The sequence below is a fragment of the Alosa sapidissima genome, chromosome 5 (genome assembly GCF_018492685.1).
Source record: "Alosa sapidissima isolate fAloSap1 chromosome 5, fAloSap1.pri, whole genome shotgun sequence".
NCBI lineage: Eukaryota > Metazoa > Chordata > Actinopteri > Clupeiformes > Clupeidae > Alosa > Alosa sapidissima.
Genome location: NC_055961.1, coordinates 1,662,501 through 1,675,811, shown reverse-complemented (window position 1 = coordinate 1,675,811; position 13,311 = coordinate 1,662,501). Strand labels below are relative to the sequence as shown.

The 13,311-nt window shown below is 47.8% G+C and overlaps 1 protein-coding gene across 1 annotated transcript in view; it reads left to right on the top strand.

Annotated features, from left to right (window-relative positions):
• The first annotated feature begins 620 nt into the window (after positions 1–620).
• pdlim4 (PDZ and LIM domain 4) overlaps positions 621–13,311 on the top strand; it is a 64,547-nt gene continuing 51,856 nt past the window's right edge. The window contains exon 1 of the mRNA XM_042092893.1: positions 621–914. Within this exon, the coding sequence (XP_041948827.1) occupies positions 822–914 (93 nt within the window). The 5' untranslated portion in view covers positions 621–821. The remainder of the gene's footprint in view (positions 915–13,311) is intronic.

Genomic DNA, 13,311 nt, shown 5'->3' with positions numbered 1-13,311 from the left:
AATCATGTTTATCTAGTGTGGGCTATTAGCCTAAATAACCAATCATGTTTATTTAGTGTGGGATATTAACTAGCCTAACCAATCATGTTTATTTAGTATGGGCTATTAACTAGCCTAAATAACCAATCATAGGCTATTTATTTAGTGTGGGCTATTAACTAGCCTAAATAACCAATCATATTTATTTAGTGTGGGCTATTAACTAGCCTAAATAACCAATCATGTTTATTTAGTGTGGGCTATTAGCCTAAATAACCAATCATGTTTATTTAGTGTGCCCTATTATTGCCTGATGTAGGCTATTCTCAACAAGTCTTTTCTATTGGATTTCCACAGCAGCCACTTTAGTGCAGCTAATGTCCTTTTCAGAAAGTAGCCAAATCATTGTTAAGTAGGCTATACTGGCCAAAAGAACAGACGGAAACCTTCCTTTTTATTAACACTTTTAAACCATTTTAAACTGTATTTAAAACTACCTTACAGAATTCCTTGTGTGTTACAGGATTCCTGTGCGTGCTAACCGCCAGTCACGGCGCTACTGAGCAAGAAAAGCCAGGAGCTGGTAGACGGCTAGCTGTGATTAGGCTGGGTTGCTATAGCACCGGATTACACCCTCCCATTCACATTGTGTCAGGCGGCTACGAAGTAAACGCTCAACTCCCCCTTGAAACGTCACGGGAGATTTCAATATTTAAAGATTGCAACAAGTGAGGACAAAAGTTTTGCCCAAGAAGCGCTGTGAGCGACAGTCCCGTGTAAAGGCTGTAGTGCTATATCTTTTCTTCAACCGGATTTCAGGATACTTTCTTTCTTTTGTCACCATGCCTCAGACGGTAACTCTGAGTGGTCCATCACCGTGGGGTTTTCGCCTTGTGGGTGGACGGGATTTCAGCACGCCGCTGACCATTTCGAGGGTAGGTAGTGTGGCATGTTTAACAAAGCAACCGGCTTATTACACATAGCCTACATTGGGACACCGGTTCTTGTCCGTTAAGTGTCAAAAGAGAGTTTTCATGCATTTGCAAATAGAGTTTTATAATTGAATGATAAATCAACCAATCTCTGTAGCCTATTCAGGACATGGCGTTAACGATAGCCTACAAACCAAGTCAGCCTGCTTAAAAAATCATATAATAATAATAATAATAGGATTAATGGTACCTTTTAGCGCTTTCTTATAACGAGAAATATGAGGCAATCGTAGCCTATGTATGACGTTTATATGCCCTTTCTGTTTGTAGCATTCCTTGTAAGCATTTTGGACTTTTACAAAGAGTTGACTATCCAGTAATCTAGCCTAGGCTACTAGGCTACACTAAAGTGTTACATTAATAGCTAGGGACCTATTCTCAATTCTATAATACATAGTAATATGCCTACTGTTAACACAGTGACGGACTGCATTGGCTACGATAAGGCAGGGTCGTGTCGCGGTGCGAGTTTAACTGCAGTTGGGATAGACAACCCCGATGTGTGAAACGCAACAGTTTCACACATCGGGGTTGTCTATCCCAACTGCAGGCGTTGACAATTTCACCACCATCGACTGAGACTATTCCAGGTGTTGTGCCAGCTGTGTAGACTCGTGCCCCTTAAACTGACCTACTTTCATAAGGTTGCACAGCTGGACTCAGTTTATTTGTCAGAGTTGACAGGTGAGTAAAGCAAATTGGCTCAACGTTTTCTGCTTTGGCTCTCAGTTCCTCATTCACATTTTTTTCAGAAGGAGAGACTATGGGCCGTTTACAAATCCCAACATCTAGGTATATAGGTATGACTGAAGACTTCACAGGCACTGGTGTGTCTCTCAGTCAATTTCTCAAAACTATATTTACATTCACACACACAAACACACATACACACGCACACACACACACACACACACATACACACGCATACACACACACGCACGCACGCACACACACACACGCACGCATGCATGCACGCACGCACACACACACACACGCACGCACTCACACACACACACACACGCGCACACACACACGCACACTTGCATACAAAGCCAGAAGGCTCAAACACTATAACGCAGAGTTGAACCATTAAAGGTTCATGAGGTCCAGCTAAAAGGTTCTTTGCTTGTGGCAGATTGCAAAACTTCCTTTTGTCTCTCATAGGCACTTTTAACTTTTAATCAGAACCATTATAGCTTTTGTTCAGATTCTTTTCCTTTCAGTATATATAAGGTCATTGTAGCCTAGAGATGTATTTGTACTCTTTATAGGCGACTGTATCCGGTAAATAAGCCTGCTTTTGTATGTCCGTATGTAAAGGTTTGCTTGGTCAACTCAGGGCCTGCCCGCTGGGTTGTGGAGAGCGCTGGCTATGCTTAGAGCGGGTGACGAAGTGAGCACGAGATGGGATCCAAATGTTCTCACTGCGATTAAAAGCTCATTTGACTTGGTTAGATTGTAGCGGCTCTCCAGCGGGGATCCAGCCATCCCATAAAGAGCTCTAGTCTAGTTCAGGTCATTAAGACTGGACAAGCATCCCATAAAGAGCTCTAGTCTAGTCCAGGTCATTAAGACTGGACAAGCATCCCATAAAGAGCTCTAGTCTAGTCCAGGTCATTAAGACTGGACCAGCATCCCATAAAGAGCTCTAGTCTAGTATAGGTCATGGACCAGCATCCCATAAAGAGCTCTAGTCTAGTCCAGATCCCTAAGACTGGACCAGCATCCCATAAAGAGCTCTAGTCTAGTCCAGATCCCTAAGACTGGACCAGCATCCCATAAATAGCTCTAGTCTAGTCCAGGTCATAAACCCGGAGCCGTGCAGGAGTGGGCGACTGCGCAACGGCATGCAGGAGACATAGCTGGGAAGCCCGACTCATGAGCATGCGGGAGAGTTCTAGAGTGTTAGTGTTGTATGTATATAGGATGAGGTAATGCCAGGGTTCTAGAGTGCTAGTGCATATAGGATGAGGTAAGGACAGGGTTCTAGATCCCGCCATCTGAACGCACAAATTCCTGAATTATTTTCCATGCTCATAAGCCAGGCTTCCCAGCTGTCTCTCCTGCATGCCTTTGCGCAGTCGCCCACTCCTGCACGGTTTATGACCTGGACTAGACTAGAGCTCTTTATGGGATGCTGGTCCAGTCTTAATGACCTGAACTGGACTAGAGCTCTTTATGGGATGCTGGTCCATGACCTGAACTAGACTAGAGCTCTTTATGGGATGCTGGTCCAGTCTTAATGACCTGAACTGGACTAGAGCTCTTTATAGGATGCTGGTCCAGTCTTAGGGATCTGGCCTTCCAAGTCAAGTGGAACACCAAAGAGGCATGAGTATAGTTCAGTTCCAGGAGGCGCCACCATTGTGCCTCTGAGAAAGAGGCCCTTAGTGTCTCCCGGAGCCTAGTTAGTCCCCTGTGAGTCCCTTTGGAAAATAGCATCATCTAAATGGGAAATAATGACAAACAGGCACATGCCATTTGGGCTTACTTCTGTTTACTCAAATGTGCCACGTTATGGAAGGCTTTTGACAGCAGTTGTTATATGACTGTGTGCTCACTCTGTGAATGACGCAAGTTGTTGGTGAATGCCGTGCCACTGCTGAAGTAGCTTAAGCGCTGCACACATTCTATGCACAGCGATCGCGGCTCAGTGCATGTTGATGTCAAACAGTGGTTATCTTCAGCCTTCACCATTTCCCTCTAAAACTCTCATGAGACCGGGCCTATTCTTTGTATGTTAGTATTGTATGTATATAGGATGAGGTAAGGGCAGGTTCTAGAGTGCTAGTGTTGTATGTATATAGGATGAGGTAAGGGCAGGGTTCTAGAGTGCTAGTGTTGTATGTAGAATGAGGTAAGGGCAGGGTTCTAGAGTGCTAGTGTTGTATGTATATAGGATGAGGTAAGGGCAGGTTCTAGAGTGCTAGTGTTGTATGTATATAGGATGAGGTAAGGGCAGGGTTCTAGAGTGCTAGTGTTGTATGTAGAATGAGGTAAGGGCAGGGTTCTAGAGTGCTAGTGTTGTATGTATATAGGATGAGGTAAGGGCAGGGTTCTAGAGTGCTAGTGTTGTATGTATATAGGATGAGGTAAGGGCAGGGTTCTAGAGTGCTAGTGTATATAGAATGAGGTAAGGGCAGGTTCTAGAGTGTTAGTGTATATAGGATGAGGTAAGGGCAGGTTCTAGAGTGTTAGTGTATATAGGATGAGGTAAGGGCAGGTTCTAGAGTGTTAGTGTATATAGGATGAGGTAAGGGCAGGTTCTAGAGTGTTAGTGTATATAGGATGAGGTAAGGGCAGGTTCTAGAGTGTTAGTGTTGTATGTAGAATGAGGTAAGGGCAGGGTTCTAGAGTGCTAGTGTTGTATGTATATAGGATGAGGTAAGGGCAGGTTCTAGAGTGTTAGTGTATATAGGATGAGGTAAGGGCAGGTTCTAGAGTGTTAGTGTATATAGGATGAGGTAAGGGCAGGTTCTAGAGTGCTAGTGTATATAGGATGAGGTAAGGGCAGGTTCTAGAGTGTTAGTGTATATAGGATGAGGTAAGGGCAGGTTCTAGAGTGTTAGTGTATATAGGATGAGGTAAGGGCAGGTTCTAGAGTGTTAGTGTATATAGGATGAGGTAAGGGCAGGTTCTAGAGTGCTAGTGTTGTATGTATATACTTACAACCGGACCCGCGTCACACAGAGCAGGTTGTTTGCCCCTTTTGAGGGGAAAACATTCCCTCAGAACAAGCCAGAGTGAACCGGTAGACATGTACCAACCACACAGCTAAGAACCCCTCCCTGAGTTTCTTTTGCCTACCATGTCCTCAAAAAAAATCCTGACAGAAGAAAATTATGGCTACAAGCCATAAGAAGAGAAGACCGTATGACACTTCTGGTCACTGAGTGGGGTTGTTGCACCACTTCGTACTCGGGAGACTGAAGGGACATGTTTTTATATTAATTGAATTAAGCTTTTGTAGGTATCTTTCACGGTCAACGACCGGCAAAGTGGTTATGTATTGAGTGGTCATATTGATTTGTGGTATTTTTTGTTATTATTTACTCCTGCGATTTCTGTACGAATTACGTTTATTGACCCTAATTTGCATTGGAGTTAATGAGAGGGGTTGTTTGTTTTCCCCCCGAAAGGGGCGGGAACGTTTGTCACGAGTCAAGTTCCCGGATGTGCTGGTCTAACGTATAGGATGAGGTAAGGGCAGGATTCTAGAGTGCTAGTGTTGTATGGTTATATGTGTGTGTGTGTGTGTGTGTGTGTGTGTGTGTGTGTGTGTGTCCTATGTATATAGGATGAGGTAAGGGCAAGGTTCTAGAGTGCTAGTGTTGTATGGTTATATATGTGTGTGTGTCTGTGTGTGTGTGTATGTGTGTGTGTGTGTGTGTGCATGCCGCTTAAATGAGAGTTGTGCCTGTGTGTGTGTGTGTGTGTGTGTGTGTGTGCATTGTGAGAAGTTCTTTTGCTCAGGTCTGCATACCAGAGTGTCATGTGACCTGCTCCTGAGTGCTGTCCAGTAGCGCACGGTTGCCATGGAGCTTTCTGCTCTGGCCGTTGGCCCTCGGGAGAGAGGATACTAAGGCCACAGCACATACTTACTTTAAAAGTGCATACTCTGCCATCTGAGATGGGTCCGCTATATGCATGGTGGTGTGTTTTTCTTCTCTTGCTACTGGCCAGATCTGCTGCTCTTCTGTCTGCTCTGTCTTTGTACTGTCTTAAAAGTAGGAACAATGTCACCACTCTTTTCATTTGGTGTCCATGGTCATCACCACTCTTTTCATTTGGTGTCCATGGTCATATCTGTTTTATGATCCCACCTAGAAATAAGCTATCTATAATGTCAGACTGTTTAAGTGCAATACACAAGTAAGCATCATTGTTTTGTATTGTGGCATATCCCTGTAAGCTAGCTCAGTCGTAATGTATTTGCTCTTAACTACCCTTGAAACAGCCTGGACTTCAACATCTAAAAACCGCTTTAGTGCTGTGGTTTTCCCCTGATCCATTGTCATAACTTTGAGTTCTGCTTGAAGTAGTTTGCAGTGAAGCTGTCCTCACCACCGTGGCTGCTTAGCAGTGTCTCAAGAGCGTTTATTAACCAGCTGTGCGCTGATTGAGTCACTTCCACATGAGTTCCCTCAAAATGGGGACAATCAAAGGCATTTAGATGGTGGTATCATAGCAACTTTCTTTTAACAATTCCCAGAGAGTTCCGTAATGCCATAACCATGGTTTCAATCACTCAACAAGTCAACAAACATGCCATTATCAGAGGGAGCTTTCTGATTGGCAGGGTTTTGTCTTCTAGTTCTGCTTAAGAATCTGGCAATGTGCCATAGCTCACACACACACACACACACACACACTGAAAAAAGGCTTTTGTGCTCATTTACAAGCAGCAAAGGCCTCGTGGACTTTAAGGTTGTTTGCACTGTGTTTCTGTGTGTGTGTGTGTGTGTGTGTGTGTGTGTGTGTGTGTGTGTGTGATTGTGTGTGTGTGTGAGATTGTGTGTGTGATTATGTGTGTGTGTGTGTGTGTGTGTGTGTGTGTGCCTGCATGGTTAATTTATGCATTTTCCTAAGGATTCTGATCTGTCCATGAATCATGCCTGGCCTGCCTCCGTACCTTCGCCCTTAAGTGGCCTCCGTCCCCTGCAATAACAGCCTCTGTTGTCCTGCGTGGTCACTCTCTGTGGTCTGCGCTGCCCACGGACCTGGCGCTGTAGCAAGGCCCAATGAGCAGCTTGAGCCGTGTCTCATGAGAAGCCTTTTGTGCTGCGTCCTCCTCAGGTCACTGCTCAGGAAGTTGAGCTCCGCACTTATTCTGGAACTCCGCCTCACAAAAGGGAAGCCAAAGGGAAGTCGGAAGAATTGAACCATCAGACTGAAACATCTTATCTAAAGAATGTTGCAGTGCTGTCATGCCAGAAACCTATTTGCATTTTTTTTGTAAAGCTTTGATTCAATTACTGTGGCCTGAAGCTACGCGCCCATTTGCTCTAAGGATTAGAAAGTAAATTGCACAAACAAAGCTCTAAATCTGTCTGGGCTGATTCATATGAATTATTTTGTTTTACTGGGTTTGACGAGGGTCTCTGGGGGGCATAAATGAATTACACAACTGAAGGAAAACAAACAGAAACTCATGTGCAGTGCTAATCAAGCTGTCAGTGTTCCACACTAGAATGCTAGCTTTCATAGTTCTCCTTTTATGGGCAGCCTGCAGTGGGGTAATAGATGTGCGGAGTCACACCTGTGAGGGGTAATAGATGTGTGGAGTCGCTGGGTCACACCTGTGAGGGGTGATAGATGTGCGGAGTCGCTGGGTCACACCTGTGAGGGGTGATAGATGTGTGGAGTCACACCTGTGAGGGGTAATAGATGTGTGAGGGGTAATAGATGTGTGGAGTCACACCTGTGAGGGGTAATAGATGTGTGAGGGGTAATAGATGTGTGGAGTGGAGGGGTAATAGATGTGTGGAGTGGAGGGGTAATAGATGTGTGGAGTCGAGGGGTAATAGATGTGTGTGAGGGGTAATAGATGTGTGTGAGGGGTAATAGATGTGTGGAGTGGAGGGGTAATAGATGTGTGTGAGGGGTAATAGATGTGTGGAGTGGAGGGGTAATAAATGTGTGTGAGGGGTAATAGATGTGTGGAGTGGAGGGGTAATAGATGTGTGTGAGGGGTAATAGATGTGTGGAGTGGAGGGGTAATAGATGTGTGTGAGGGGTAATAGATGTGTGTGAGGGGTAATAGATGTGTGAACGTGTGAGGGGTAATAGATGTGTGTGAGGGGTAATAGATGTGTGGAGTGGAGGGGTAATAGATGTGTGTGAGGGGTAATAGATGTGTGTGAGGGGTAATAGATGTGTGAACGTGTGAGGGGTAATAGATGTGTGGAGTGGAGGGGTAATAGATGTGTGTGAGGGGTAATAGATGTGTGTGAGGGGTAATAGATGTGTGGAGTCAGGAGTGGACGGCTCCAGTAGAGCTGCTCATATCTCTTTACCCTGTAATTCCCCTTCCCCTCATAAAACCAGAACACCAACAGCCCCACGCTCCCGCCACCTACCCCATCCTACCCCACGCTCCCGCCACCTACCCCATCCTACCCCACGCTCCCGCCACCTACCCCATCCTACCCCACGCTCCCGCCACCTACCCCAGAATGCTCCCGCCACCTACCCCATCCTACCCCACGCTCCCGCCACCTACCCCATCCTACCCCATGCTCCCGCCACCTACCCCATCCTACCCCACGCTCCCGCCACCTACCCCATCCTACCCCATGCTCCCGCCACCTACCCCATCCTACCCCACGCTCCCGCCACCTACCCCAGAATGCTCCCGCCACCTACCCCATCCTACCCCACGCTCCCGCCACCTACCCCATCCTACCCCACGCTCCCGCCACCTACCCCATCCTACCCCATGCTCCCGCCACCTACCCCAGAATGCTCCCGCCACCTACCCCACGCTCCTGCCACCTACCCCATCCTACCCCACGCTCCCGCCACCTACCCCAGAATGCTCCCGCCACCTACCCCACGCTCCCGCCACCTACCCCAGAATGCTCCCGCCACCTACCCCAGAATGCTCCCGCCACCTACCCCATCCTACCCCATGCTCACGCCACCTACCCCATGCTCACGCCACCTACCCACCTACCCCATGCTCACGCCACCTAGCCCATGCTCACGCCACCTACCCACCTACCCCATGCTCACGCCACCTAGCCCATGCTCACGCCACCTACCCCAGAATGCTCACGCCCAGAGTGCGAATTACCCCACCATAATTGGGGGGTACTGCTCCTTCTATTACCCCACCATAATTGGGGGGTACTGCTCCTTCACTTCTTCTATGACCATCATGGTCCATATCAATCCCCATCGTGATCGCCAAGTGCAACATGTGTTGTGTAACACACATACAAGGTGTAAACATGCGACAAACTGATAATCAGTTGGCTACAGAATATCTCATTGTTATTATATCCAAAAGAGAACTGTTTTGATCAACTCTCAAAAGTTAGAAGTTAAGTGCTCTGAAATACCATTCTAATTACTAGTAAAAGTAATACCTTTACAAGAAGCCTATTGCTTATTTCATGACATATTGATTTGGTTTATTTTTAGATTTCATGACCTGGAGGTAAGATCCAACCCTCTAATATAGCCTAGCCTACTGTATAAACAGAAACCAATTTTCCATTATAGTCTATGGTAGTCAGTGTCAAATCAACACAATTGCCTAGAGATATGTGAAACCTAAGCAATCTTTAATGTGATTAAGGAGCATATAGCCTACTATGAAAAAACATACTACCACATAAGAACTACAGAGCGGTAACCTACAAGAATCCGATAACCAGAATGTAAAAACAATAGACCTACTAACCAATTAAAAACAAATTCAAATACTACAGTAGCATGTACTATTTAGCCTAGGCTACTTGGCTCTTTATGTTTCCACAGGTTTCACTAATGTTATGTAGGCTTAGCTACATCAGACCCTCTTGTGCATAATAAAAACAACACAGGATCTGTGCCAAACTAATTTCAAAAGGGCACAATAATTTATTCAAGATAAAATGAGAATCAATGGACACCTAGGCTATGAACTGGAGTTCATCTCCTTGGAAATGACAATCGATTTTACCTCACCACAATGTAAAATAATAATAAATGATTTAAATAGAGAATTATCTTGCTAACTAACCTTGGTAACTAACCAAGGTCCACTTTAGTAGCCTCAGTGGGTAAGTAAGTAGCCGGTAATTAAATGTATGAAGACGTGACATGAGCTATGAAAGAACAAAACACGTTAATACATGAAGGTTGTAAAATAGCACATTTTCAACAAGCTAGACGTCTGCTAGCAACTTACATTTACCCATGCACGTCAGCAGCAAACCGAATTTAAGCTACTGGAGGAATCTACCTAACGTTGACACTTGCTTGAGAAGTTGTTCTCTATCTCCGTTGCTTTTAGCGCCACGGTGGTTAAAAATGGTACGGTCCATAATAGGGGTCGCTTTACATTAAACTTCTCCTAGTGAAAATAGGAGTTGACTTGTAGCCAACTGTAATGGTATTTTTTCACAATATCAGAAAAATTATCTGACCCCCCCCCAAAAACTGATATTTCTGGGTCTTCATTGGGGGGTATAGTACCCCCCAGTACCCCCTGTAATTCGAACTATGCTCACGCCACCTACCCCATGCTGCCCCATGCTCACGCCACCTACCCCATGCTCACGCCACCTACCCCAGAATGCTCCTGCCACCTACCCCATGCTCACGCCACCTACCCCATGCTCACGCCACCTACCCCAGAATGCTCCTGCCACCTACCCCATGCTCACGCCACCTACCCCATGCTCACGCCACCTACCCCAGAATGCTCCTGCCACCTACCCCATGCTCACGCCACCTACCCCAGAATGCTCCTGCCACCTACCCCATGCTCACGCCACCTACCCCAGAATGCTCCTGCCACCTACCCCATGCTACCCCATGCTCACGCCACCTACCCCATGCTACCCCATGCTCACGCCACCTACCCCAGACTGGAGAGCAGCTGGCAGCAGGGGTCAGCGGTTCTGATGAAGGGCCAGATCTACGCCAAATCAGGGCCAGACTAACCAAGAGGGTTCTGCTCTTGAGCCTGATGTCATCTGTGTGTGTGTGTGTGTGTGTGTGTGTGTGTGTGTGTGAGCAGATGTGTGTGAGCAGATGTGTGCTCAAGCAGCCGTAAGGGGAAACACCACAGAAGGGGGAGTAATGACGGGGGGGGGGGTCAGAGTGAGGAGTGTGTGTGTTGGGGGGGGGGGGGGTCAGAGTGAGGAGTGTGTGTGTGTGGGGGGGGGGGGGGGGTCAGAGTGAGGAGTGTGTGTGTGTGGGGGGGGGGGGTTGGAGTCAGAGTGAGGAGTGTGTGTGTGTGTGGGGGGGTCAGAGTGAGGAGTGTGTGTGTGTGGGGGGGGGTTGGAGTCAGAGTGAGGAGTGTGTGTGTGGGGGGGGGGGGGGGTCAGAGTGAGGAGTGTGTGTGTGTGTGGGGGGGTCAGAGTGAGGAGTGTGTGTGTGTGGGGGGGGGTTGGAGTCAGAGTGAGGAGTGTGTGTGTGGGGGGGGGGGGGGGTCAGAGTGAGGAGTGTGTGTGTGTGTGGGGGGGTCAGAGTGAGGAGTGTGTGTGTTGGGGGGGGGGGGGTCAGAGTGAGGGGGGGGGGTCAGACTGAGGAGTGTGTGTGTGTGTGGGGGGTCAGAGTGAGGAGTGTGTGTGTTGGGCGGGGGGGGGGGGGGGTCAGAGTGAGGAGTGTGTGTGTGTGGGGGGGGGGGGGGTAATTTAGGAAAATTGTTCTCATATGTAAGACGCGTGCAGCGGTGATGGTGAGGTGTGTCCCCACGGTGCGGGCGCTCGTAAAAATCAGCGTCCGTCAGCCGAGCTAGAGAGCTGCTCTTCATCACCCAGATCCCCCGCAGTCCAGACGAACCCAGACGACCCCACGGTCCAGACGAGGCCGAGCGGCCGAGAGGCGCCTCTCTCCTCCAGCGCAGGGTCTGGGGCTCGGGGACGTTGGAAAGAATCATCTGGCCTTTTGTCTTGGCGTGCGTTTCATTTGTTTAATGTGCCTCTGATTGGGTGCCTTGGAGAACCAAGCCCAGAGTTGAGGCCAGTACACTAATCAGCTCAGAGAGACGCAAAGGCAAGTGGGTCAAGCATCAAACTTTGCAGTATCGCGTGCTGAGAAATAGGCAGCGGTTGGATGCCGTACCACAAGCACTGTCTTTGGTGCAGTTGGATGCTGGGGCCTGGCTGCATTCATGGTTGTGGTGCAGTTGGATGCTGGGGCCTGGCTACATACTTGGTTATGGTGCAGTTGAATGCTGTGGCCTGGCTACATACTTGGTTGTGGTGCAGTTGGATGTTGTGGTGCAGTTGAATGTTGTGGTGCAGTTGGATGCTGTGGTGCAGTTGGATGCTGGGGCCTGGCTACATTCATGGTTGTGGTGCAGTTGGATGCTATGGTGCAGTTGAATGTTGTGGTGCATTTGGATGCTGGGGCCTGGCTACATACTTGGTTGTGGTGCAGTTGGATGCTGTGGTGCAGTTGGATGCTGGGGCCTGGCTACATTCTTGGTTGTGGTGCAGTTGGATGTTGTGGTGAAGTTGGATGTTGTGGTGCATTTGGATGCTGGGGCCTGGCTACATACTTGGTTGTGGTGCAGTTGGATGCTGTGGTGCAGTTGGATGCTGGGGCCTGGCTACATTTTTGGTTGTGGTGCAGTTGGATGTTGTGGTGCAGTTGGATGTTGTGGTGCAGTTGAATGTTGTGGTGCAGTTGGATGTTGTGGTGCAGTTGGATGCTGTAGCCTGGCTGCATTCATGGTTGCCCTGCATTAGGCAAAAAGATTTTAGAGATACAAATCTTTTTTTGATTTCTTTGTGCTGAAAAGCAACACCTACTTAACACTTTAAAAACCTACTTTGACAATTTGTCCACATCAACTTGAAGAGTTTTGGTATTGTGTGGTTGCTGTGGTTACAGTTGTGTAGTTGCTGTGGTAACAGTCAGGGAGAGCAGAACCAAACAACGTGAGGATTCAGCGGCACTGGAGAGCTGGATACCCCATCTACACACACACACACACACACACACACACACACACACACACACACACACACACACACACACACACATGTACACACGCACGCACACACACACACACACACACACACACACACACACACACACACACACATACACACACACACACACACACACACACACACACACACCTACCTGCTGGAGAGCTGGATACCCTATCTACACACACACACACACACACACACACACACACACACACACACACACACACACACACACAGACACACACACACACACACACACACACACACACACACACACACACACACCTACCTGCTGGAGAGCTGTGTGCAGTATGCTGATACCCTATCTTTACACACACACACACACACACACACACCTACCTGCTGGAGAGCTGGATACCCCATCTTTACACACACACACACACACACACACACCTGCTGGAGAGCTGGATACCCTATCTTTACACACACACACACACACACACACACACACACACACACCTACCTGCTGGAGAGCTGGATACCCTATCTTTACACACACACACACACACACACACACACACACACACCTACCTGCTGGAGAGCTGGATACCCTATCTACACACACACACACACACACACACACACACACACCTACCTGCTGGAGAGCTGGATACCCTATCTTTACACACACACACACACACACACACACACACACCTACCTG